Source organism: Miscanthus floridulus, chromosome 11 (genome assembly GCF_019320115.1).
Source record: "Miscanthus floridulus cultivar M001 chromosome 11, ASM1932011v1, whole genome shotgun sequence".
NCBI classification, from domain to species: Eukaryota; Viridiplantae; Streptophyta; class Magnoliopsida; order Poales; family Poaceae; genus Miscanthus; species Miscanthus floridulus.
Genome location: NC_089590.1, coordinates 96,275,123 through 96,301,482, shown reverse-complemented (window position 1 = coordinate 96,301,482; position 26,360 = coordinate 96,275,123). Strand labels below are relative to the sequence as shown.

At 46.8% G+C, this 26,360-nt stretch overlaps 2 protein-coding genes, 4 non-coding genes and 1 pseudogene across 10 annotated transcripts; 5 read left to right on the top strand and 2 right to left on the bottom strand.

Annotated features, from left to right (window-relative positions):
* The first annotated feature begins 885 nt into the window (after positions 1 to 885).
* Positions 886 to 6,205, top strand: LOC136492743 (uncharacterized). 5 transcript variants are annotated; one of them, XM_066488750.1, is made up of 9 exons: positions 886 to 1,190; positions 1,527 to 1,900; positions 2,412 to 2,511; positions 2,999 to 3,061; positions 3,194 to 3,320; positions 4,472 to 4,560; positions 5,215 to 5,276; positions 5,418 to 5,514; positions 5,619 to 6,205. In XM_066488750.1, exons 2-9 carry the CDS (start codon positions 1,623 to 1,625, stop codon positions 5,670 to 5,672), a joined length of 870 nt encoding a protein of 289 aa, XP_066344847.1. In that variant the 5' UTR covers positions 886 to 1,190; positions 1,527 to 1,622; the 3' UTR covers positions 5,673 to 6,205. The 5 variants fall into 5 exon arrangements, with proteins under 5 accessions (XP_066344847.1, XP_066344846.1, XP_066344843.1 ...); XM_066488749.1 differs by having other exon boundaries at positions 2,996 to 3,061; XM_066488746.1 differs by having other exon boundaries at positions 1,527 to 1,969; positions 2,996 to 3,061.
* A 501-nt stretch (positions 6,206 to 6,706) lies between these two features.
* LOC136494069 (uncharacterized protein At2g24330-like) lies at positions 6,707 to 9,381 on the bottom strand. Its single transcript, XM_066490209.1, has 5 exons — positions 8,862 to 9,381; positions 8,310 to 8,454; positions 7,861 to 7,970; positions 7,381 to 7,786; positions 6,707 to 7,273 (listed from the first exon to the last, which is right to left on the bottom strand). Exons 1-5 carry the CDS (start codon positions 9,138 to 9,140, stop codon positions 6,999 to 7,001), a joined length of 1,215 nt encoding a protein of 404 aa, XP_066346306.1. The 5' UTR covers positions 9,141 to 9,381; the 3' UTR covers positions 6,707 to 6,998.
* An 8,722-nt stretch (positions 9,382 to 18,103) lies between these two features.
* Positions 18,104 to 20,520, bottom strand: LOC136494066 (peroxisome biogenesis protein 22-like; annotated as a pseudogene).
* Positions 20,521 to 22,743: 2,223 nt separating this feature from the next.
* LOC136495078 (small nucleolar RNA U36a) lies at positions 22,744 to 22,828 on the top strand. Its single transcript, XR_010768863.1, has one exon. It is a non-coding gene; the product is annotated as a small nucleolar RNA U36a (small nucleolar RNA).
* Positions 22,829 to 22,891: 63 nt separating this feature from the next.
* Positions 22,892 to 22,985, top strand: LOC136495041 (small nucleolar RNA Z223). The gene has a single exon (XR_010768833.1). It is a non-coding gene; the product is annotated as a small nucleolar RNA Z223 (small nucleolar RNA).
* A 77-nt stretch (positions 22,986 to 23,062) lies between these two features.
* LOC136495046 (small nucleolar RNA Z278) lies at positions 23,063 to 23,180 on the top strand. Its single transcript, XR_010768836.1, has one exon. It is a non-coding gene; the product is annotated as a small nucleolar RNA Z278 (small nucleolar RNA).
* A 117-nt stretch (positions 23,181 to 23,297) lies between these two features.
* LOC136495075 (small nucleolar RNA snoR97) lies at positions 23,298 to 23,399 on the top strand. The gene has a single exon (XR_010768861.1). It is a non-coding gene; the product is annotated as a small nucleolar RNA snoR97 (small nucleolar RNA).
* Positions 23,400 to 26,360: the final 2,961 nt, after the last annotated feature.

The following is a 26,360-nucleotide window of genomic DNA, read 5'->3' as shown; positions in this document are numbered from 1 at the left end:
AGTTTCACTGTCCCCGCGCACCTGTTTCTCCTCCAGGAGCCAAGACACCGACAGCTGGGACGGCCAACAGCCACCTCATCCTGGTCCCACCTGTACGTGACCCATCCAGAAAGCCTCCCCACGTGAGAGCAGAGCAGGGTCGCCAGCCATCCAATCCCTGCGGTTACTGTTTGCCAGTTCGTGATTCCATGGCACGAACGACAGCCAGATTCGAGATTTGCCTTGGGCCCACGCACCGAGGCGGCCCATCCCGCCCGGTTCTACTCCAGCCCCCCGGCCCGCTGCCGTCCGTCCGATCCGCCCCCTCCGCCGGCATCCCCGCCGTCCGCGCGTCGACGGCCGGGATGCGCGCATCGCCCGCCCGGCGCGTTTCGTAGGCCGACACTGCGGCTTTGCCCGCCAAAATGCCAAAATGGCAGGCCCGCGTAATTTGCCCTCGACGCCGAGGGCGGTTCCGCTCCGCCGCCCCCGTATTTTATAAAAACAAAGGCATGGGCGTGATGAAGCCTAGCGGTAGTGTGTTTTTTAAGAACAAAAACTCCGAACCAAAGCCCGACGCGACTATTTTTTTTTGTTTGCCGGTGGTGTTGTTAGAATTTATAGAAGAGAAGAGAAGAGAATAAGCCCTGTTTAGTTTCACCTTAAAATCTTAAAAAGTGCTATAGTACATGTCACATTGAATGTTTGCGGCTCATGTATGGAGCATTAAATGTAAATGAAAAAAAAACTAATTGTACAGTTTGGTAGGAAATTACGAGACGAAAGTTTTGAACCTAATTAGTACATGTTTGAACACTAATTGCCAAATAAAAACGAATATGGGTAACCCCAGATTTCAACTTCCTGGAAAACAAGGGCTAAAAGAGAGATCAAACGGGCCGTGGAAAAAAGAGGGTTTCATTCGCGTGCGCCGAGCTGATCTATTTAGCACGCGACGCGACGGGAGCATCTCGCCGCTCGATTCGGGCCTCCCCGTGCATTCACCCCCAGCGAGCCGAGCGAGTGAGAATTCGAATTGGAAATTGGACTCGCGGCGGGCTGGAATTCTTGCCGCCTCCCCGTGGAGGGTGAGAGGCGGTGGCGGTGGTTGCGGGCGGCGCGCGAGGAGCGTCGACGGCCTCGCGCCATTGGGTACGAAGCCGGCAGGGTCTGAGCGGTGGGCGGCCGCTGGCTGGAGGCAGCTCAGGCAGGTGAGTTGGCCCGGATTCCGTTCCGCGGGTGTGCGTGTTCGTACTTCGTGGTGGGGGATTTGGACAGCTTCGTTGCGGTGGTTGCTTCGGTGGGTGGGGACGGCTGGCCGGCTGGGGTCTCCCCGGTCGCCGCCCACTCACCCAGGGGCCTCGATCGGATCCTCCTCGGGAGTGGGAAAATGCGAGGCTCCTGCAGGAACCCAGCGTGCCGCGGGCACGGCTCCCGAGGGGGGAGGTTTCCCCGGTGCTCGTGCAGAGGATTCGGGGGAGCTTCCCAGCTGCTGACGGGCTTGTGTCGCTCGGCTGTTTGATTGCTTTTGGGTTCGATTTGTGCAGGTTGATCCAGGTTTCAGCGCCTCGGGTTCGTGTTGGATTTGTGGGGGAGTGTTTATGGGCGGCTAGATCGGTGATTCCTCAGCTGCTCTCGGTGTGATGGCAGCTGACTCCAGCATGGGGTTTCACCAGGGGATCACCGCCTCGCTGTACAACCATCACATGCTTTCGTTCCAGTCCAACAGCGACGTCGGCATCAGCGGCGGCGACGCCACCGGTGGCATGGTCATGGCCCCGGCGAGTGTGAGTGGCGACAGTAGCAACGCCGGGCTGTTCCTCTCCCCAAACACAGGGGTCATCGGCAACGCGTCGGGGGTTGCCCCGGCAAGGACCTCGTCGGGGGATGCGTTCCGTGGCACCTGGACGCCCAAGTATAAGTACGTCACTGCTCCTCCTTCGGATTGGAGTGACCGTGAGGTAGCCATACTGAAGGAAGGGCTTGTGAGGTTAATTCATTCCCCATATTGCTTCCTGAATTTCTTTTGCCTGTACTGCACTGTACTTTTCTGTTGTGTTGCTCATGTGGAACTCGGTTTGCTTTCTTTTCGCACCTTTAATGTGTTCCAAGGTTGTGGAGCATCAATTATAAAGTCTAAAGCAATGATTATGCAACCGGGCCTTTACTTAGTCGGTTTTGAGTAAAATTGAACTTTCTCTGTTGTTCTTGTGTCGCTATTCAGGTTACTGTGGAACGGCACTTGGTTTCTCCATGAGCACTTCTTCATAGCAACACTCTAGTGCTTTATGACCTTGTTTTTTGCATCACCAATCAGGAGAGAAAACTCTAGCGTATTAGTTGTTGACAAGTGCTGCTATCTGCTTCACAAATTTGATCTGAGAAACTATTTGTTTCCTATCCACTTCTAATTCCTCCTTCGGCATTGGCAGGTATGCTCGTGAACCTAATATCATGAGGTACATTAAGATAGCTGCTATGCTTCCTAACAGGACCATCAGGGATGTTGCGCTGCGATGCTGGTGGGCTACAGTTAAGTCACTTCTTTCATATGATATTTCTTCCTCGTGCTTGTTTGATTCCAATGTTTATTCTGGCCTTATTCTGCACTCCGTTTGTGAACAGATTCTTGGTTTTGCCAAAAAAAAAAAAACAGATGTGCAACTTTTGAACACCCTTCTGGCCTTCCCTCTTTTCCTTCTCTTTGCTATTTCGAGGGGTGCATTAGCTTTTCATTAGTTTATTTGCTAATCTGACATCATATATTGTACCTAAAATCTGGCTTGGAAGTAGGGAACCTGTATATTGCTTTTGAAGTTATATACACTTATACTTGGTGATCAATTACCAAGTGTAGATAGAGTATGGCATATAATGATGGCTTTCTTGGCTAGAAGTTTACGCTATGCTCATGACGTTTGCAATCTTGTTTTGCCAACACGTTTCTTTTATTACCTGCATTAGTACAAGAAGCATATGTAGGCCACTATGGTCTGCTGACTTATTTTGATTATAGCAGGGTAAAGAGAGAAGGAAGAAACCTGATGGATTCTATACAGGGAAAAAAACGAGAGACATGAAGGTAGCTTTGAATTTATGTGTAGATCATTTAAATCACTTTCTTGTTATTGGCGAAGCTTCTCACTTGCCTAGTATTTTCTTCATTTCTTTTCTTGATGTCAATCATGTTATTTCTGACAAAGTTTCTCTACAGCCAATCCAGGACAAAATGGTTGCATCTGTCCCAATAGCTAATTTTCATATGACACCTACAACCAATGTAACCCCTTTTTCGATATCAATGCAACATCCAAATCAACAAAGTCAAGTTCACAAAGAAGGTTAGCCTCCATCCGTCTCTTGTTTTTTCCCCTTTTGTTCATAATATCATCTTTACTTCATCTAACAAACAGTCTCAAGGTCTCATTTTCTGTTTGGTAAAAGAAGGTCTCTAAGTAATCTCATTAGACTGAGTGGGGCCAAATGTTAGAAATCAGCTGGTTGATCATTATTCTTTGTAGTTTCTTAATATATAGTGACATAGACCTGTTTTACGTGTCAGCTTAGCAATAAGTTTTCCACTGTCTGACCTATTTGTCTAATCATACTCTTACTATGATTTAAGTAGAAGTTGATGGTTTCCATTTCCCAAGATTATGCAACATACTTCATTTGCTTGTAGTATATTCTTACTATGATGTAAACAAATCCTACTCTGCATTCCCATGATCCCGATAACGCAAAATTCAGACTATGGGTCCCCTATCCCTAAGCATATATCCCTTAATCCCTAGAAGCTGTTATAGTTAAAATACACTGGCAGGTGGGAATAGTTTGCTTTACTGTTATTTCATGGCGACAAGCTTATAATGCCATTGAATATGCCACAACTGGATGAGCAAGTGAATTGCTGCTTTAAAGATCAATTTGTTGGGCTGAACTATAGCTATGAAAGGTCACTTGCATATACGGCAAAGAACCTGCTACCATGTCTACACTATACACCCAGATTCCTTTTGCTATTGCCCTTCAGTGTAATATTTAAGGAAGATGACACAGTAAGAAATTTTGGCATGTAGGTTTTATTTTAAAATTTCCATCAAGATTCATATATATTCATTCTGAGGAACTCCTATGATAGTACTCCATTCCAAATTGTAAGTCACTCTGGCTTTTCTAGATACATACCTTTTATTATGTATCTAGACATAATATGTTTCGAGGCGCGTAGCAAAAACTATGTAATTAGAAAAGCCAGAACGACTTACAATTTGGAATGGAGTAATAAAAAGTGGACTTTCCTTTTGTAACTGCATCCGTGTATCCATTGTTGGTCTTGTTTCTTCCATCAAAGTCCTATTTCTTAATTCTGCAAAAGTATGATAATAGTAATGTAAAAGAAATCTGTCCTTGTGTTGTGTGCCTGCATACATATATCTGATGTTGATCTTACTTCTTCTACTAATACTCATGTGGTTGCATTCTGACGCAGCTCCTGTTGTCGATAGTGCAACCCAGCGTCTCCTGGAGGAAAATAATCAGTTACTTAACCAGATTTCTGCAAATATTGAAACATTCAAGGTCTGTATTTATTTATACTTGTCATGTCTATGGTCTGCACTTGCCCTTTTTGTACTCTCGAGTGTCAGCCACAAGGTACATGGTGCCTGCAAATTATTCGTATTTAACTATGGTTGTTACTTGTTAGTCATACAACTAACTTGCCTATTGAAATTGCATCACTATTTCGTTCATGATTCCACCAGAAATGGATATTATCCTCTTACTGCTATAGTTGTTATTAGTTTGATCCGGGATGAAACTGAATGGAAAAATTTATAGAACTAATCAACAAAGAGTAGATGCCCTGCTTATTTAATTCTTGCATGACCTGAAATATAAGCTATAAAAGTGCCTTTGGCTTCGTTTTGCACTGCCTGTGTACAACTATAAACACATAAAAGTCCATTATTTTGAGGTTTCATTTAACATTTCAGGGGACTGTGATTCAGTCTTATTCTTTGAATGTTTGGGTTCGACATTTGTTTCATCAGGAATATTTATATATGACGATATCATGTGAAATAAACCCGTCAGTCATCATATAACTTGTTGGAACATGTCGCTCTTGTTTGCTTGATGAAGGATAAAAGTAGCTTTCTTGGGTTTTAGAAAACGTGATAAGTTTGGGAATCCAATTGACCATAACTGTTTTCATTCCTGATTTTCTTGCAGACAGTGGAGAACACAGATCTTTTTCTCCGCACGAGTAACAACATCAAAACAATTTTAAGCAGGTACAGCGTTGTGATCATGCACAACATAGAGTTTTTGAAACCTTCTCCCCAGAACCTTCTGCATTAGATTACAGAATTAACATAGGCTGAGATCTGACACTACTGATGTTACTTTTGCTTGTATTCTTTACTATGTTTCAGAATGAGTGAAACACCTGGTATCATGGGTCAGATGCCTCCATTGCCTTTATCCATAAATGAAGACCATATAAATTCGCTTATTCAACTCAACAGACTGGTAAGAACACACAACCTGTTAGCAAACAGGAGAGATGGATGATATTTCCATGTGACGTTAACCGCCCTTGATTATGTCTAAGCAACATTATCTTATTCTGAAAGGTTGCATCATATGGTACGGCAAGCATTTCTCATCATACCAAGCAAGAGCCATGAAGCTAGTCTACCATACCCAGGGGAAAAAATGAGAGGACCAGATGGCCGGACCTCCTGCAATTCTGTAAACGTGCTGTTGAGGAAGGCTTACATGTTGTACTGACCAAGCGCCAGGGACAATCACTGCTTTCCAGATAATGTTTTTGCAGTGATCTGATTGTTTCCAACCCGTCTGCCTGCCACCAATTGTTGAAGCATTTGGAAGAAGTCTGCAGCTGAGGTGCGAGAGCTGCAAGCTATTTGCTGCTGTTTCTGTTTGCATTATCCGGCATATAGACCAGAGTATCAGACACTTGATCCTGGACTCCGCAAGTGACTGTAAATATCGGACGGCTGGAGGCGTTCCATGTTTTGTTTCTCTGATTGCTCATGAATGTATTTCTTCTTTTCTTTTCTTTTTCTGTCCCCGGACAGGGTTGCATTGCTCCCAATATGTAACTATGTACAATAACCACTGTCCTAGACTGCTAGGCGTAGAGCGACTCCATTTTCTGACTAATTGGACACTGGAACCCAAACATGTGTTGTCCAGATGTTCTACATTCTTTCTTTCACCACTTCAGAAGCATTGGATTAGCACTTCAGATGCAATGGAATAGCTGCGCCCCAACATTGACAGTTGACACCAGCAATTTACTCTCTTTGTTTCAAATCGTAAGCTGTTTAAACTTTGTCTAAAAACTCTCTAGTTTTGACCTAGTTTATTCAAAAACAGAGAGAGAAAAAAAAACTACAACATCATACTAGGTTTGTTTCATTTATTTGATATTGTAGATGTTAATACATGTTTCTTGAAACTTAGTTAAAGTTACATAGTTTGACTTGTAAAGCTAAAAACGACTGGAGGAGTTAATATATGGCAAATATTAATTTCAACAGAAGCACAAAAAACAGAACATTAGACGTAATGTCAGCAACACATTCAAAGCTTCAGCAAGCCCCAACACAAATAACAGAGGAACAAAGCAGCAGTTTTGTGAGTTGATGCATCATGCTTCGATGAACGTAGAACTTGGTCATAATAAAAATGAAAACGATGTCGAAAGCCTTTCAAAGACTATATATACACTCAATAAACAAAGAACAATACATCCCATCACCGTTCAGGCCCATTTGTCGCGACAAGATGCCAGCAAATGGGCGTTGTCCTGGTACCCTAGGGACGAAGCCACAATGAGACCACCAAGTGCTACCAGTTGGTAGACAACAATCATGCAGGAAGCATGGTACTCCATATACTACATGGTAGGTACAAAAATTCAGACACCACGACTCAAATCCAAAACAATACTTCACAAAAACATAATATACAGGAAATGTCAGAGTTCAATTGGCAGGTTGGTCACTGCTCGCCTTCTCCCCAGATTCTTCTGCAGAGAGTTCTTCAACGGTTGGTAGGCTGCTTGCAACAGGACTTACAGCACCTGAGGTTGCAAGGCTTGCACCACCTTGGCCAATGATTCCACCAGATTGAGAATCCGGACTCTCCTTGCCAGAATTAGGTACCAATTCATGGTCCTCATGTTGCCGGGATCCATTGAGGGCATTACAGTGAGGACAGTAGTATGTGACGAAGGCAAAGTCCTCTTTCCTCGCAAGACCTGGACAAATGAAACTGGTTAATTACGTTCAAAAAAAAAATGAAACTAGTTAACAGAGAACTTGTAGATGATATAGTTGACATAATAAACTGTTCTTTGTCACCTACCATTATGCATATGGCAGTTACCACAAATTAGAGCGTAGCACTGTGTTGGATCCTCTCCTACAAGCAGAGCTGCTACTCGTGCAAGCCATCCCCCATCATTATCAGCTGGACCTCTGAAGTGCTCAACATTCCTCTGATTAGGAGTGCTGGGGCCTTCTTCACTACCATCATACACATATGAGCTGTCAAATGGCTCAAGGGACTGGGCCCTTCCAGCACCATTGCTTAAGTGTCCTTTTCTTTGCCTAAGTCCAGTTTGTCCAAGATTATTATCATTACTTTTACCCAGTGCTGCATCCCTGCTTGATTCATCTCCCAAAAAGACTCTCAATCCAGAATCAGCGCCCAACTTGGATGCCAAAACTGTTGCCGCTGCAGCCTTTGCAGCTGGGTCAAGATCATATCTCTGGTTCACCAACATGACAAGTCAGTTGCATGTAAAAAAGAAAAATGAACAATAAAACAGGGCTGTAAATGAACCTGTATAAGTTGCTGAGTAGTGTAGTAATTTGTTCTCTCCTTCAATTCATCAATCTTGGCTTGCCTTTCAGTTCGAAGCTTTTCAAGAGTTTGTTGGTCTCTGTTATCAACTGGAGATAGGATACTGTGTTACTAATAAGACATGAAGGATTATCTATAATAGCTGAAGCAATTTATATGGTCACACCTTCATGCTAAAGGGACACATTTTGGAACTTTGGCTTTTTCATACAGCAATTTCTTCAGGATACAAATAAAATAAACTAGGCAGGAAATTTGTTCTGCTCACTGATCAAATAAAATGCATTAGGAAACTAATGGGAAACATGAGCACATTTGTACTGCCTTGCATTTGTGCACCTTCAGTCAACATAATGTGTAGCTAGAGCCTAACGATGTGTGTGCATGTGCAATACAGAATGTGCATACCAAGACGTCAGTATACTTACGCATTTTCGCGAGGCTTGTAATGGCCGAGTAGATGAGAGCAGCTAGAGCAGGAACAAGGAACATGGGCAGCACCCTGACTGCCCTCATCTGCCAGCTGATGTCCGGCGATCTCGTAGTCATGATGGCATATCCAACTGCAACAATCTGTCACAAAAAGGGAATAACACGAAACCATCTCAAAACACAATTTTGTCCTGATCCAAGGCCCTAAATCCAAAGTGGCACTTATGAGGTGATCCCGACACGATTCCATTCAGTATTGGTACAAATTCTACTAGCTAAACTGACGTAATGCATCTCGTCTGATGTGAGATGACAACAGATGCTCAATTGTAACAACGGATATTGCTGACTACCATAATACGATGGCCCGGCAGGCGGGTCATCCTGACCAAACGATTCCTGATTCCACAATTCAAACCGGATTCATCGCCCTACGAGAAAGGAATTCCCATCCTCTATCGGGCAGGAACAGGAATACAGCAAACTGAACAGAAGCGTTTGCTATGCTATGTATAATCGGGTAATCCAGCAGGCACGAATCGAATCACCTCGAGCGCGGCGGCGAGGGCGAGGACGTTGTGCGCGGACTGGCGGGAGGCGCGGGCCCGGCGGCGGAGGCGCGCCCGCACGGCCTCCTCCTCCTTGGACAGCGCCCGCAGCAGCTTCTCGACGTCCTCGCGGCCGCCGAAGATGCCCTTCCACACCCGCGACACGAGCCCCCGCTGCCTCCGCTTCTGCGTCGCCGGCGTCTCCGGCGGCATGGGCGACCGCGGGGACGCCGCCGCCGCGGCGGCGGCGGCGGCGGCAGGCGCGTCGCCTTCGGCCATGCGCGGCGCGACGACCGGCACCGGCGCCGGCACCGGAAGGATCTGGCCTGATCGGATCAGACGGGCCGACGCCCGGTGGGATGGGAAGGCGGTTTCCTTCGCGCGCTCCTCGATGGGGTTGGGTAATTGGGTTACGCGGCCAAGGAATGGAATGGAGGATTGCTTCGTGGAGGGAGGCGCGCTTCTGGGGAAAGGCGGAGAGGCGAGGCTGGAAAGGAGAGGGAAGGAAAGCTAGGAAAGGCGTCGGTCGCGTCGGGAGGTCGGCGTTACGTGTCATTTTTTTTAATATACCATATATACTCCCTATATGAATACAGTTCTAACTCAGTATTTATGTTAGGTTTACTATATAAAAATAATACGGAGTAGTAGCTTTTAATTTCTCGAAAATTGTGAATCACATTTTTTGTTATTTAAGGGAGTGGAGTATGGTTTTTTAACCGGACTGCGCAGGACCGTGTGTTGTAGTTGATCGGACAGGTGCACATGGCCCACTGGATTAGTGTAGTGCCCCCTTTGGTAGCTTGGGATTTATATCGTGGACTTGGTCTACGTAAGACAGGGGCCTTCGGCCCAAGGTCCCTGACTGATTCCTCTGAACCGGAGCACGCCAATAGACTCTGTGATATCTTCAAATGCAATCGGCTAAGATAGGGCGGCGAGCATGCACGACTGAAACAGATCAACAGGCGATCAACGGACTGAGTCCGTCCAATAATTAATATCTGTCTTCAAAAATGGCATGAACACAGCTCAATTTTGTTTGAGCGCATTTGATAGACAATAGACTCCGTGTGTAAATCCTCAATGCCATCTAAAGTCCTCCCTCATCTCCATTAAATCCGTGTGATCACCTGTTCCAGGACAGTAGAGTTGCATGATGCACCTAAATTTCCCTTCTTTCATGAAGGAGTTTAGCATCAATATCCATCCATCAACCAAGATATTCATCGCGCTGAAAAACCGCCAACACTCTGGCACGTGTATCATATACTCTTTTAACCACAAACTCTTCTCGGAGTCAACAAGAAGCCACATGTTTGTGTAACGGCTACAACGGCCCCCTACGCTTTGCACTAGGCACAGGGAGCCACTCATCCTCCTTAGGGTACCCAACTGGCGGACCATCGATCATTGCCTTCCACTCATCGCTCTCTAGGTCAAAAGAGGCTACTCGGTTCCAGCCAGGTGGTGGTCCTGGACGCCGTCCAAGGACAGGGGCTCCAATGTCCAAGAAGTGGAGAATACCACCGGCGGCTGCTGTGCATTCAGCCGACAATCGATGAGTAAGGATCGGGGGCTCTCGCCTTTGCCTCCAAGTGCAAGCGGTTTCCATGGCAATGCCATCTCCGTCGTCGCCAAGAGTGGCAACCTGGCATATTTGGATGACACCAGCGTCGTACCCCAACCGCACGTCACGGAGACGGAAAACCGTCGTCACCAAGAGTCTAGTGCTCGCGGCGGGTAGGACGACTCGTCGAGCGGGCGCGGCAACGGGCTTGCAAACACGCCCATGACGAGGGGAGCCGCGGCGGTGTGAAGTCCGTGCGCTGCGATGGAGGCCGGATCCGAGATGAGGGCACGCCATGCCTTCCTTCGGCATTTTTTTCGCCCGGGACTAGAGAGACCTTTAGTCCTGGTTGGTGTCTTCAACCGGGACTAAAGGTCCCTACCCAACGGCTACTGCGCTCGGCACAGTGGTAGGGGACCTTTAGTCCTGGTTGAAGACACCAACCGAAACTAAAGGTGGACCTTTACTCGCGGTTGGAGCCACCAACCGGGACTAAAAGTAGACCCTTTAGTCCCGGTTGGTAACACTAACCCGGACTAAAGGTCCCCCGATGGGTTAGTTCAAAAGGGAAACATCCCATCTATTGTTAGATGTGTTGTGTTGGTGGGGTGGTAAGCTACGCGCGAGGCAGTGCATAAGGTATTGGGTTCGAATCTCACGGGACGCAGCAGTGGGAGGCATTATTTTTTTTAATTAAAGCTGGGAGGACCTGACCCGAGACTAAAGGACCCCCCTTTAGCCCCGGATGCTTGCTCCCGGATGAGGAACCGGGACTAGAGGGGGTTCCCCATCGAAAGTAAAGCCCATCTCTGTATCAGTGCTTGGACACTCACCGGAGCTGGCACAGGGTCTTCACCGGCAGCCTGGCTAGCACGTCAAAGAGGCAGGGTGAACAAGACGCGCCATTGCCTTCGTTGTTACTGATGCCATTGCCTTCGCTTGTGTTGGGATTGCCTCCTTGGTTCACCTCGATTTCTCTCTTGCAGATCCAACGTCGCATTGTGCACGAACTCCCGCCCGATGTGCTACACCTACGCCTCATCGTCATCAGTCTTAAAATATACGAACTCTTAATCTACCCTACCCTATAATACATCAGTTATAATAAATCTACAACCACACAACAAATGACTGCTCCACAGTCATGACCTATGCTACATCCACACCCATGAATGCACCCAGAAATATAACACCATCAAAACAGATGCACCAGATTATCTTTTAGCCATTCTCTCTTATTACTCGTCCAAATCCGACGGCTCATGTTTAGTGTGTCCGCCCTCCATCGTCCCCCCGCGGACCTTCCACGCGCATGCGTCAGGCTCGCGTTGATTTTGGTTGCCCCAGTCCACGATCGTCACTCTCCCACGCCCGCGCCTAGCAGCCACGGTTGGATGATCAGATTCTCTTTTTTCCGTCTATTCTTCACTCGAGTGCGTGGAGAGAAACTGATCCGACTGCCGGCGGCACGACGGCGCCGCGACAGGGAAGCGGCGGCAAGGGGCGGGCCGTCTCTACGCTAGGCGAGGTTGCGGCGGGGCGCGCGGTGGCCTGGGTGCCGCTGCCTGGCGAGGCGCGAAGCTGGACGGGGCCTGCCGCGGCGAAGCTTCTGCGCTCCCCAGCGTCCGGTTCAGGACGTCGTTGGCCAGGTAAATTTGCCCGCAGGAACGGTGGTCGTGGCTATGGTGATCCAAGGCCTGTGCCCCCGGCGGCGCCGTGGCCAAGCCTGTGCCCACGGCGGCCTGCGCCCACGGCGGACCCTGGCGGCGGTGACACGGCCAGGCCCACGCGCATGGCGGACCATGGTGACGGTTCAGCTCCATCCACAGTCCACCCCTGCGCTCCAACATGACACGGCTCCGCAGATCAAGTACAGTCACGCAGCTCGCCACTGGCACCAAAAGGCAGGCGTGTGCATCTCTCATCCTCCTTCCCTTCTCCTCCCCTTCTTGCTATGGTTGAATCCATTAGTCCTGTGCTGGATCTGCAGCACTAGTGTATTGTAATATGTGCTTGTTAAGTGTTCGGTGGTATTCTGCTGAGAAGAGGCCTAGGTCCAATGCTGTGTGCATCTTGGAGGTACGAGATGTAGAATTTGGTCTCTTGCTTGCCTGTAGTTGATTTTTTAGAATTGAATACTCATGCATATGCCTATTTGTTGAATAAACTAACCATATTTGTCATATACATATTACAGCTCATCCCTGTATTTCTGTGCTTGATACACCTAGAATTCTTGTGCCAAGCATACAAGATATGGTCTAAAGCTTGCTTTGACAGGTAATATTTTAGTTCAATTCAATGGAGTAAACTGGCATACTTGTTGTTTCTGCAAATTTTTGGTACTAATGGTGCTGTTTTAAGCTCTATATCTTCTCCCTACCTTGACTATTACAAATCAGAGATCGAGAAAATTGGGAAAGAAGTAAGTTGTAGTTTTTGTACAACTAGATTGTTAGCTCTTGCATCTATGCTTTAGCGTATACTTTACATTGTTTATTTTGATAGGGCTGAATGATGATATTGTGTTTCCAAAATTCATTAGTGTTTATATATGCCGGTATAAACAGAACGTGAAGCCCTGCAAGTGATGATAATTTCTCTAGAAACTTCTAACTTAAGTCACCTAGGTAAGAACAACCTTCAAGCTCGGAGCTAAATTAAGTAGGGGGGGGGGGGGGTATTATAGCAACAAAGTTAGAACTATAATTTTTACCCATACGAATTTGCAAAACAAACTAATGTTTAGTCATAAAAAAAGATATGTCCTTTTGCTTGTCAAGGAAAGTAGTATTATCTTTGGCAATAAATTTTATTGATAAATTGTGTGTTAAAACTATTTTAGCATTTTTCAGAAAGCAGTTAGCTTTGGAGAAAAAGATCAAATAGTTTTTGTAAAGGATTAAGTCCACTTTTGGCCCCTTAACTATCATGTTGGTCTAATTTTGACCCCAACTACAAAACCGTCTGATTCAGGCACCTCAAGTTTAAAAACCGTTCACTTTTAATACCTCGACGCGATTGAGACGATTTGTGTTGACGTCGAGCGGTTTTGTCTAATGTGGGGCCCACGCGTCATCGACTCAACCGAACTGCACCGGCGTCGCCGTACGGTCTGGTCAAGCGTGCCTGCTTGCGCTCGCACCCGACGCGCCGTAGCACGTAGTCCAGTGCCACGCGCTCGAGCTATGCTTCAATGTCGCGCTCAACCGCTTGCCCGCTTCCGGCCCGCACTCGCCGCCCTCCTCGACGACGCCGTTCACGTCGCCGCTTATCCAGCCTAGCCCCACACTCTCCAACGCACTCGTCGTTGCCCTCAAGCGCGCGCAGTCCAACCAGCGTCGCGGGTGCGTTGAGCTCCAGCAGTCGCCGCCAGCAGCAAATGTGCCTCCTCCGCAGCAGCGGCCACTACTCGCCATCAAGGTGGAGCTGGAGCAGCTGGTCATGTCCATCCTCGACGACCCCAGCGTGAGCCGCGTCATGCGGGAAGCCGGCTTCTCCAGCGCTACAGTCAAGAGCAACCTCGAGGAGGAGAGCGCGCTCATGCCGCCACAGTCCCCGCCGCCGCCACCCATCCCTCCCCACTTCTTCATCGACCCCCAGCATTTCCTCCGGCAGCAAAGGTGGTGACCGCTTCGGGCTGTGGCCAGCGCGGTTCTTGGCCGCGCCAGGCCCGAGCGCATGCAACGACGATGTCCGCGTGGTCCTGGAAGTGATGGTCCGGAAGCAGGGGCGGCGAAGCAACCTCGTTGTGGTTGGCGACTCGGTGTCCATGGCGGAGGCCGCATCCGCCCCGGTTCGCCGCGGCCGCGCCGTTGCATGCGGAGCTCATGCACGGTCGTCACCAGGACCGCCCGCGGAGCTCGCCCATCCCTGCCACCGTCGGAGCTCGAAGCCGCTGAGCACTTCATGCCACGCTCGCCGAAGCCACGCCGTCGGAGCTGCTTCCTGACCTCGCCATCGCTCTGCTCTGCTCTGCTCCTCCCTCCTGCTTTCTCTCTCTCGGACGGACAGAGGAGCCGTAGTTTCCATCATGCGTGGTGGATCCCGTGCGCCTTCCTCCCCATCGCCAGCAGCTTCCCTTCCTGCGCGCGCCCAACCCTACGGCCTCGACCGCTGGACGCCTTCGAGCTATGGCTGCGGCCGCTGCACGCCCGCCTCCCCACGCGTCCCCGCTCAACGCTGTGGAGGTCTAGCCACGGCCTTGACGCCATGGTGCTCCGGCTGTGGCCGCTGGACGTCTGCCACGCCGTGCGCGGCCGCTCAACGCCGTGGAGGTCGCACGGCCGGAGCTCGCCCATCTCGTCTTCGTCTCCGTCTCCTATGCGCTTCGTCCTCCTCCTTCCCGGGGTGCTCCTACGCCGCTGGCAACGGATCCGGCGGGGTGGTGAGGATCTTGTGCTGCGCATCATGGAGGATGAGCGGGTCGTGGGACCGCACAGCCTGGAGTGGAGTCGCTGCCGGAGTCCCCTCGCACCAGGGCGGCTGCTGCGATGGCAGGTACGATGGCGTCGTGCGAGCGGTTGGCGTTGCCGCTGCGAGCAGGCGTCGCCGCCGTCGCTGCGGTCACACGGACTCCCAGCCAACCCGACGCGAGCGGGGGCCCTAGCGGCCGCGATGGCCCGGTGCAGGCGGGGTGCGGGTGCGGCTCTGGTCCAGGCCATCCCTTCGCGGGTGGGTGCCCCAGCGGCCCCTGCGACCCCGTCACCGCCAGCGGTGCGGGCGGTACATGGCTCGCCACGGTGCCCATGCCGCTATGTTGGCTGCTCCCTACCCCTACGCTGCGCTTAAGAAGGAGGCGAGCCTGCGCACGGCTCCTTGCTCGACCTCCTGCCTCCCTCTCACCTTCCCCGCCGCCGTTGCGCGGCCGTGCTGCGCCGCTGCAGCAGGGGCCTGCGCGCGTGGCCAGCGTACGGCGAGAGTGGAGTCTTCCACATGGGCACCGTTGGCCAACAGCTCCAAATTCCTGTTTTGATCCGCGCGTCCGTCGGTCAACGCCAGCGTGGCGAGTTAAAACCAAGCACACGTCAGCACAAACCGTCTCAATCGCGCCGAGGTATTAAAAGTAAACGGTTTTCAAACTTGAGGTGCCTAAATCAGACGGTTTTATAGTTGGGGGGGTCAAAATTAGACCAACATGATAGTTGAGGGACCAAAAGTGGACTTAATCCTTTTGTAAATGGTCCTATGTATCCTTTTCCTGTAGATGAAGCATATGTGTTGCTATTACTTTCTCAGTGTTCAGTGTTCATTCTTCTTTAGATTTACCTGAGTTTACTCGTGAAATTTGATGTCTTCTGAAAGTTTTTTTTTTGGAATTTAAAGAGGTTGGTTGAGTTTTGGTTTTCAAAATAATTTCATTTTACTCTAGAATGCAACATGATATTACTATTTCTTTGAACTTCACTAAACTTCTGGTACAGGGGCCATTGAAAAAACAGGGGACATATAAGAGTAGCTGAAGGATTATGAACAAAAGCAATTCTGCTACTTGTTCATTTAGACATCAGCCTAGAAAACTTGAAATTTATTCTCTTTTTGATCTCTATCTTCACTGATGGATCTATTGAGGAAAGTCACCTCAAATTTGATAGGTTTAGTCAAGAGCTTGCAAATATTCTTCTCATGTTTCCTATCTTGGAGCTTGGTTAAATTTCTTTATCTGATTAAAGCATACATTTACTGATATAATTTTGGAACGCAAATGCCTCGGGAGGCTGCTGGATGGTTACAGGGCATAACAGATGCTGTTAGAAAATTTATATGGATACTTGAGGTAATAATTATGTCTAGGGCCCCCCTTAGTACCCTTATCAAATGTACCAAGCGTGAAGAGCACACTTCTTATTAATGGAAGCGTAAATTTCTCTTTATAGTTTTTATCACCAAATCAACTGTGTAAATATTGTTTCCATAGCGTTAGCACAGACAATAGATGTCCGACTAGGTCGGCACGAGTGAATTTGGCCCGGCCCGGTGTTACGTGTGTGCTTGGGCTGCAACTTGGGCACGGCATGAAGGAGTCAAGCGGTAAAGCCCATCGTCTTGTTTCTGCGCTCTCTCTGCTCTATGGTCCTCACTCTTCGGTCACAGCTCACACCTCACACGGGTGGAGCCGACGAGGAAGGCGGCTAGGGACTGGGGAGTGGAGCGTCCGCCGCACGCGGACGGCGTGGAGGCGGCGCGGCGTTGCCGCTTGCCTGCGGCCTATACGCCTGTGCCGCTCCCACTCACTGTCGGGCTTTGCTGTCATCTCCCTCTCCAGATTCCTCCACCTTCGGCTGCCTCGCCGAATGCTTCACCCGGCAGTCGCCGCGGCGGCGGCGGCGCGCGCCGCCAGCCGCTTGGTCCTGGTCCTTGTCCGGCTCTCCGACGCCCGGTGTAGATCCTCGCTAAAGGTCCCGTGGAAGCGCGACCCCGCCCTCGACGCCGCCATCGCCCGGGACCACCGCTCTCTCGACCATCAGGCGAAACAATATGTTATTTATTTTTCAGTCGTGTCGAACAGGCCCAACATGTGTACACCTAATGGGTCAGTGCGAAAAATAAAAGCTAGGACATGTTTGGATGATTTAACTTTAGAAAACTGTGGTATCAATAAACTATTCGTTTTATAGACCTACAACATGCAAAATTGTGCTTGAGAGACTACAGAGAGTTTGTTGTATCCAAATACCAAATAGCTTCTAAAAACCAAAATATTTTACAGACCACAGTGTTTAACTGTTTATCCAATAATAATAAAACACTTTTCACCTAAACGAGGCCTTAGCGGGTATGATACAAAACGGAAGAGAAAGTAATGGACCAGCCACGTATGCCAACGGGGAGCATCAGGCCTACGGATATGGATATATGAGCAGCCTAGCTCGTGGGAAATAATCAGCCATTTTTCTTTATTTTCCATTCTTTCTTTATATTTCCCTTGTAATCTTTGTGGTTACTTTATTATGTTTAATTCTTTCATCAATTTTGTGTAACAACGGCATCTTTCTTTTCATTATCTAACTCAACAATTTTGATGTATACATTCAACGTTTTTAAAAATTATTTAGTCAATAAAAAGATGTTTGCAAAAAAAAATCTAGTTTAATACTGTAGTACTCACCTTGTTCATACAAGTTCCTACAAGCTCCAATACCGTGACATCCTCTATAGTGAAAACGTGAAATTTTACCAGTGATTTCCGGATTGGGAAATCTTATGAAAGCGTGAAATTTTACCAGTGATTTCCGGATTGGGAAATCTTATGGTCATGTGTAGCACCTGTTTGCCGATTATCATACTCATCCCCTGTTTTAACTATCTTTTTTCAGCCTAAGTCCTGTTTTAACTATCTTTTTTTCAGCTTAAGTTAGGTGGAAAGGAAGAGGACTAGACATCTTTTTTCAACTTATAAGCTACGTGGAAAGCAAGACGGCTAGACATACCTATAGGAGTAGCTTCGATATTTAGGTATTTAGAGCCGGTTTGGCAGGGCTCTTCCCGGCTCCAGCTCCCCGGAGAAGCCCTGCCAAACGTTTTTCTGGAGAAGGGCCGGAGCCGTTTTGGAGGAGCAACAAATTATGGCTTCTCTAAAAACGGCTCTAGCTCCTCCAAAGGAGCCCCACAGGAGGAGCTGTGCCAAACACCTCCTTATATTTTTCCATGTAATTTTACTAGAAATAATAAATAAATAAATAAGAATGTTTTTTTATCAACTTATTGTCTATGCTTAATATACAATCTTGCATGATCACAAGTTAACTCCTATAAGAGTACTGTGGCTGTTTCGTCCATGCCTTGGCTGGGGGGCGTGGCAACTCACAACTGTGCTGCTAAATCAGCACATCTGTTTGGAGTACAGAAGCCCTTTCTTTGCGCCCCGCCTTCAAGAGAAGAACTGCTCAAGACTTGGAGAATTGAATATGTTGCCTGTAAGCTGTTCTCCTTCCACCGTGGAAATAAATAGTTGGCATCGAATGAACCGCTGATAATAGACGGGGGGAAAATGTTAACATATGTATATCAAAAGAAACCCCTGCTCCAGAAATAAATAAGATACAAGATAACATACAGATAGTTGAGAAACTATGTCAAGGTTCGTGTCTATGTGAAAATCTGACTCCAACTGTCGAACAAATGAAGTTCGGCCAACTTCAGTGCCGCAAAAGAGCATCTGAAAAGCATATACATTGTTTTCACTAGAAGTCAAATGAAGGTGACAGAAACAGATAGAGTAAAACACAACCAAACAATCTAAGCATTACCAGATACCAGTCGATAAAGAGAAACACATATGGCCTAACTATGGGCAAGGGGAACTATTCTTTCATCCCTCAAACATAATTGAATATTCTGTACGATGAGTAGAACTGATATGCTGAGTGCCACTAGAACTTTCAATGTCCATGTACATTTTTTTTAAAAGGTGCAAGTACCAACTATCAGCCGTTTTATTATATATATATGATATATATCCTATGTGCAATAGACATAATAATCAGGACTCCAGGGGGAAGTATCGTTCAAGTTTTATGATGAGCAATAAGGTAAATGAACTATGATGAATCAACACTCTTTAGTTTGAACTTGTCACCTTCTCTTTCATCAGGCCACCAGTTCTGAAAAGTCCAGAGGCCTCCAGGGCCATGAGAGCGTTCTCCTACAGTTTCCATTAGTCACTCGAATTACAGAACCATTCATATAACCAGCATGTTCGCTTGTTGGTTTCAGCCAGCCCAAACCAGCTAGCCAACAGTATTTTCCTCTCACAATAAACCAGCACCAGACAGCCCAAACCAGCCCAGAAACCAACCAGCGAAAAACTGCAAATAAATGTAAGGGTGAACTAAGAAATTAATACCTCGCTCTTGTCATCAAGTACAGTCTCCATCAGGTAGAGATCACAATATCTGGATATTTCCAGTAGTAACTCTACCACGGAGGGTCTAACTGTAGCGTGTTCCTGCATCAAAGACGGATAGCAGAAGGTTTAGCTTTGGTGATAGGCGACTATGCAAGAGATACAAACTTGACGAGCATTGCTAGTCACACCTGAAGCTCCTCAGGAGTTTTCTCCTCAAAAACAACACCGAGAAGTTGGCACGTAACCTGCACAAGCAATTTTTTTGAGATTCGGTGAATTCTGTGATACGACAAACAGAGTTTATTAATCCAAAGCAGTGCCATGATTTAGGAAGGTCGTGTCAAATTAGATCACTGCAGTGTTCAACTGCTAATTTCTTCAGCCTCTTAAGACAAATCCCTTAAAATGTTTCATTACTAACACGGTTATCTGAAAACAAACCTATCAGCATTATTGAATGGAAAATTTATTCCAAAGGTGCATTGTCTTCCTTTTTAAACTAGGAATAGCCCTGAAGAACACCAAGTTGCATGCACATTCGCTCTTCTGAAAGACAAACTTAGGTGCGATGGAAGAAGCCACACCTTTCTGCACCCTCTCAGTCGCTTCACCACAATTTCCCGTGTTACTACCTGTCAAGCACAAACTTGTCGTTACAAATTTAACCGGCCGCAGCAATCAACAATACCAGGAATCATCATTCCATTCCATAGCCTACCTTGCCTGAGTCACCGATAGGCTCGGCCGCAGCAGGCACAGTCGCAGCAGGAGCCGCTGCAGGGGTAGGTGGGGGCCGCTTGGGAGCAGGCCTGCGGGGGTCGCAGGAACTTCCACGCGAACACGACGGCGATGGCGAACCCCGCGACAGCGCCGAGCGATCCAGCTCCCTGGGAAACAAAGCGGAGCCACACGGACGCACCCCCGACACGGTCAGTAGCTAGGGTTAGGGGCCGCGCGAAGGGGCGAGCCACGGGGACCGACTTTGCTTTTACCTTGTGGCTGAAGAGCAGCGCGACGATGTCGGTGACGCGGCGGTTGAGGGCGCGGGCGACGCGCCGCACCAGCCAGACCTTTTCCTGCTCGGTGGCAGCGAGGCCCGGCATTGCGAGGGCGCTGGAGAGAGAGACGGGCGGGCTCCGCGTTTGATCTCCCTCGCGCGGTCAGGGCGGTGGAGGGAGGGTGGGGGAGGCGCTGATTGCCTTGCCGGATTGCGAGGCCGCGGTGGCCGGTGGAGGAGACCGAGAAAGGCACGCACGGGCACGGAGGCGCCGGCCGCGGCCCGCGGGAGAAAACGGGGAAGAAGGGCAAAGGAGAGGGGCGCGCGCGGTGACGGAGAGCAGGGGGCAGCACCGGTGCTTATCTTGTTGACCGGGGAAGAAGTCATCCAAGACGCCCGTTTTTTTCCTTTTCCTTTTTTTGCGTAATTTTTCTTTTCCTATACTTGATTTAGGTTCTGTGGGTACACTCAGAATTCATGGCTCGTTACCAAACTACTCCGTATATAGTACTTCCTCCGATCAGAGAATAGTACAATTCTAATACAAGTATCTCAAGGTTGACTAAATAGTCATGACATTAAATAAGTATTATTAGATTTTTCATGAGACATAATATACTTATTTGGTGTAAAAATATTAATATTTTTTATCTATATATTTGATAATAAAACTTTAAACACTTTATAACTAATAATGCACCTAGAATTATATTCTTTTCAGGATAGAGGTAATATACCATTGACCTTGCGAGCCAGGAAATACGATCGGATTTTCTATACATACATGGGATAACAAAAATTAAGCCCTGCACGAACAAAGGTTGTACAAAGTTTACGGTATAAATCTACAAATGCTTCGCCCTGCTCAGACTTAGGATCAACTCGAATCGATTGAAGCTTAGTTGATTGCGAAACTTTTATAACAACACTTTTCCTATTCCTTAGTTGCCTGAAATTTGTGGTTGTGTTCAGGCGACGTTTCTGTCCGTGGAATGATGGACATCAGCATCAGTGCGCTGCGTTCAGCTACTATTGGGTCCGTTGTTCCTTATTGGATCCGAGAATGCATCCGCAAAGGCCGCCGCCCTACCCGAGTGCTTGACCAACCACCCGCTCCTCTCTGTCTCTCCCTCCCACTCTCTCCTCTCCCGGTTCCAGTATCCCAGATCCTGCTCCTCCGTCTCCTCCGGCTCCATGGCACCCTCACCTCGCGTGGAGCACCGGCTGTGGTGGGCGGTGGCGCATCCCCCTCCCTTCAGCACAAAGTGGCCCTCGGTGGACGAGCGGCGGAGGAGCAGCGCGCGCGACAGCGTCAATGGGGACCAGCGCGCGGGGGGGCAGCGGCGGTGGAGCAGTGCCCACGGCGGCCCATCCCCCAGCGGCAACGGTCGTCTTGCATTTCCATTCGCGGTACCTGCTGCATCTTCTTCCTCCTTGTCCCCCGTTGTTTCATCACTTGTTTGCGTGTGTACTGGATCTCATTTCGTGATTGGGTGTTGATTTGGTCATCAATTGGTTAAAATCATATATTGAGGAGGGCATGGGGATGTAGATTTTTGCTAGTAAGGTTGGAATCCTTGTGGAAATGAGGGTTGTATTGTGTTTGTTCTTACTACTACTCGAATTAGTTAGGGTTTGGTTTGCTAGGTTGATGTACGCTCTAGCTAGTTGCAAATCTGTCTGGTCAATATCCCTCATGTGCATATCCAAGGATTTTTCACCCGATGGCTTTTGCCTTATCATAAGAATTTATTGATTCAACACAGACAGACAGCTAATCGGAATCTTGGCAGATCTGTCCCTCGGAGCTTAGGAGACTGGCACACGGCATGAGCCATCGGCCAATCGGGACCTTGACATGGACAATTCTTAGGCCCCAGGTCCAATCTGTTCATCCCTGCCCGATCTAGGAGGAGTTAGCAATTTTATCATCTGTGTTGTGTTCTTGGTTGTATTGATACTTTTGTGTGATTTTTACAGTTGCGAGGCTTTGCATACTAGTACGCCAATAAGTGGGCGAGCAGGCCCAAGGCACATCATCAGGAAGATCTAGTGGGTGAGTGATTGATTGTTAGCGCGGCTCTACTTCGCTTTTGTGTTCATTGTAAATGAGTGCTGTGTCAGTGATCCTATAGCAGCAGCGTAATGCATTATCTGATTTTCTTATTCAGAAGAGATGAAACCAGATTTTTGTGAGGTTATGATTTCGTTCAGTGGTAGTTTTTTTAAAATTTGCGGTTATGCTGAGGCGCTGAGCGATTGACATGTTTGGGCAGTCTTGATTTCGTGATGATTGACTGATTATCTGGTCAGAATTTCTGATGAGGAAATGGTACTTAAGATTTCCATTCAGTGTTGTAGGCCCTGATGAATGTTGTGATTGGTCTGTGTCAAGGCAATGGATACAGATATTCACAATACATCATTTGCTATTATGTTTGGTTTGTTGTTTCGTTTGATTGATTGGTGGTGGTGATTCGACATTACCCGTGCTTCTGATCTAACCTGTGAAGCAAAGGGAAATTTAATGGTTGAATTTTTTATATGAGCCATTTAGTAATCATTCAATTGTCTCTTGTTATTTTCTGCATCAGCTTATTTCATTCATGTCATTTATTTGGCAGTGATGATACAACCATTCAACTTACAAAGCCAGTTCTGCTTCTGATAACTCATGACTGGTAGGCCTGATTCATATTGGAGCCTTGATCTGTATCATGTTTTGATAAATACTCACTCACTTAGGATCATGCATTTTTTCTTTGTCCAAATCTTACATCTCATTGGCCTCTGATGAAGTTGCCCAATGTTTGGATGCTGCATTCGGCTCCAAGTTCATGCTTGTCAGGTAGAACCTACTTGGAGCTGTTGTACTCACATGACAAGACTGGGTAATCCTGAGGCTTCTATGTAGTATCCAAATGCGTTTGTAGTATAGATATATATGGTAGATTAGTTTTTTTCTCCCTAAATAATTATACTGGGTAAATTTTTGCTGAGTTTAACTATCCTTGCACTAGTACTCTCTGATCTATGCTGAGGCTGAAAAACTCGGAGAGTATGTGCTGTCATCAGCTTCGACTCTGTCCTGTGAGTTGGGAGTTAAATAACAGCACAAGATTGTTTACTTCTGTGAGTTTAAACCAGATATTTTGCCTTTTCCTTTCAATATAATTATTTTTTCAGGCTTTAGAACAATGAGTTAGCTACTTATGTCTAACATATTAATTATAGAGGCCATCCTGGTACCTCTTGTATTACGACCTATATTATTTTGACATCATGAATGCTTGCAACTGGTTTACAATAGCTTGGTGCAAGTGAAGAACCTTCTTTTTTCGTCTAGTCTTTTACCATACTAGCTAGAACCTCTTCAGTTCTTGTATGGATGTCCTCTCAAGTGTAACAGGGGATGCTCTGTCTTTAGGCAGCATTTTGCTTCTTTTGTTTACTTGAAATTGAAGATTAGTAAGATCAACAAACCTTTTTTTATTTCTAGGTTCAAAAAAAATTCTACCATATAGAAGTTCAATAGGATCTAAGAGCAAAACTCTTTTGTCTAGTTTATGTCATCATTGTTTAGTTGGGTTGCTGCATCTGGTGTTTAGACTTAATCGAGTAGTATTGTCCTGATGGTTCAGAGAAAACATAATTACACCTTTTTTGGAGGATTCATCAAAAGGTTGTAGCTAGAAGCATGCTTGGTAATACTACTTTATTCCATAGTGATGTGTTTATCGCTTACAACCTGTTAAAGAATTTTAATTGGGCTAGATCATATGAAGCATACCTACAATGCAGTAATTTTCTTTAGAGATTTGTAGTTTTGTTTAGAACTTTCAGTACATGCCTGAAACACTTTTTGGGTTACTAAAGTTGTAGGGTATTTTTGCTTTGGGGTGTTGTAGTCTCTGTTTAGAAGAGTAGTGATTCTGGACACGCTAGAGTGGGTGTGTTTATATTTTGAGTGCAATTACCAATTTCTAACGATCTGAAATACCACTAATAGATGAACTCCTGTTCACTGTGCTTAACTGGACTCCTGCTTCTCATGATCTAAAAGTGTCTCAAATTGAATGCCTCTTTATTATCCTTTTCACCGTGGTTAATTGAATATTTCTTGTGCTTGGTACTGTATCCTTTTTAAGACTGATAGTAGCTCAGATCTTCTAGTAAGTGGCTTAACAATTGTGGTTGATTGAATATTTGCTTGTTGTTCTTCTGCATAGTAGTTGCATTGCTTTGATCCTATGAATCTCTTGTGCTCATGAAGATCAAACATATAAAAGACTTAGTTACATAATTGCAGCCTATAATAATGTAAATTGCAAGTGTCTAGCAGTGCAATTGTAGTTTGAGTATATGCAATATGTCAGTGTTGAATCATTTGCCTTATTTTTTCCCTGCCAGATGATCTTATTAGTGGCTGGTGGTTTTGTATTTTTTGTAGTCTGTCTTTCCTCTGTAAATATTTGCAGCCATTCTAGCTAATTTGTTGATCTAAGTGCATGTTTTTTTGCCAGAGGATTACCAGGCCAAGCACAACAACCCAGATGACCTATCACATCCTGCATGATGACATAGGCTTCAACCCCGATGACCTGCAGGAGCTGGTAAATTCGCTCTCATATGTGTAAGTATACCAAGCAGAGGCTTGAAAAAACTTTTGCTAACTTTTGTCTTGTTATGAAACTTTCCTGGTCACAAGCATTTTTTTGGGACTTCATTTCAGGTACCAAAGGAGCACAATAGCCATATCAGTTGTTAAGTTTATCTGGGCACCTTTTATTCCCTCTGCCTCAAATTCTTATCACCTCTAGTATATTTTGTGTATGAGATCTGTTATAACTAATTTCATTGTTTTGCCTATCTGCAGTTGCTCACATCTGCTCAGGTTGGCCAGTTCATAAAGTTTAGATGAGATGTTGAAGACGTCCTCCAGCCACGAGGAGCACACTTTGGTGGGCAGCGTCCCCGTCGAGGAGTTGTCCCATCCGCATGAGAAAGTGAGTAGCTTGATGTTCTTCTATTGAGCAGGAAAATTTGCTGTGGTTTTACTTTTTGGTGGATTGTTGGGTCTGAACCCTCGTAGTTGGTCAGGTGGTACACACTCCATAAACTTTTTGCAGCACTTGGTGCCTACCTTAACCTGGTAGTAGGATGTTAAATGTTAGTTTTCTAAGCACCGCTGACTTAACCTGGTAGTAGGATGTTAAATGTTAGTTTTCTAAGCACCGTTGCTGTAGTTTTGCTTGGGTGGCTGTAATGGCAGCATGCCTCAGCTATGTTGAATGGCTTGTTGCAACATTTGTCTCTTGTGATTTGTGCTAGCACACCTTTTCTTCTGCACTTTTCCTATACAATGGTCGCCTGAAATGCGACTTGCGTTCAGGCGATGTTTGGATCGTCGATGGTACTTGAAGATCTGTGCGCCATGGGAGCTATCTGTTGGGTTTTTTGTCCAATCGGTTGCTATCCATTACCCGTTATCATCCACTGGACCGCTTTCCGGACACTGTTTGTATTCCTTGAAGCGCGCGTCCAGGAAGAGGATTGGGGGCGATTTCTTCGAGCTCGTCGCGGCGCGGCGCGGCGCGGCGATTCCTCCGGTGGAATCGTGGATCCTTGTTACGGGCGCTGTTGGAGGTCTTCGAGGAGCTCGGACGACATCCTCTGGTGCATGATTCGTCCCTGTTCTTCCTCTTTGTTTCTGTGTTCCTCATTTGGTGCGTGAGGAAGTCATAGGGTAGAGATTGGTGATGTTTTTGTTGTGGTGTTGGAATGAGCGAGCTAGCTACGGCCCGTGCCGCGCACAATGGTGTAGCTACGGCCCAAAGTGTCTTGTTCCGCCGGAGATGGCAAACACGGCAGCACACACCATATTTTTATCCTTGTCAAAAATTGTTTTTATGCCAACACATTTTAAATATTTGTCTTTGTCCTTCTATAGATTTTTTATATGTTAATTGTGATTTGTGCCAATACAGACCACATTTTTGTCCTTGTATTTCTATAGATAATAATTATAATCTTTGTACCTTGTTGAGTATAAGTATAACATACTGATGGAATCATGTTAGCTGC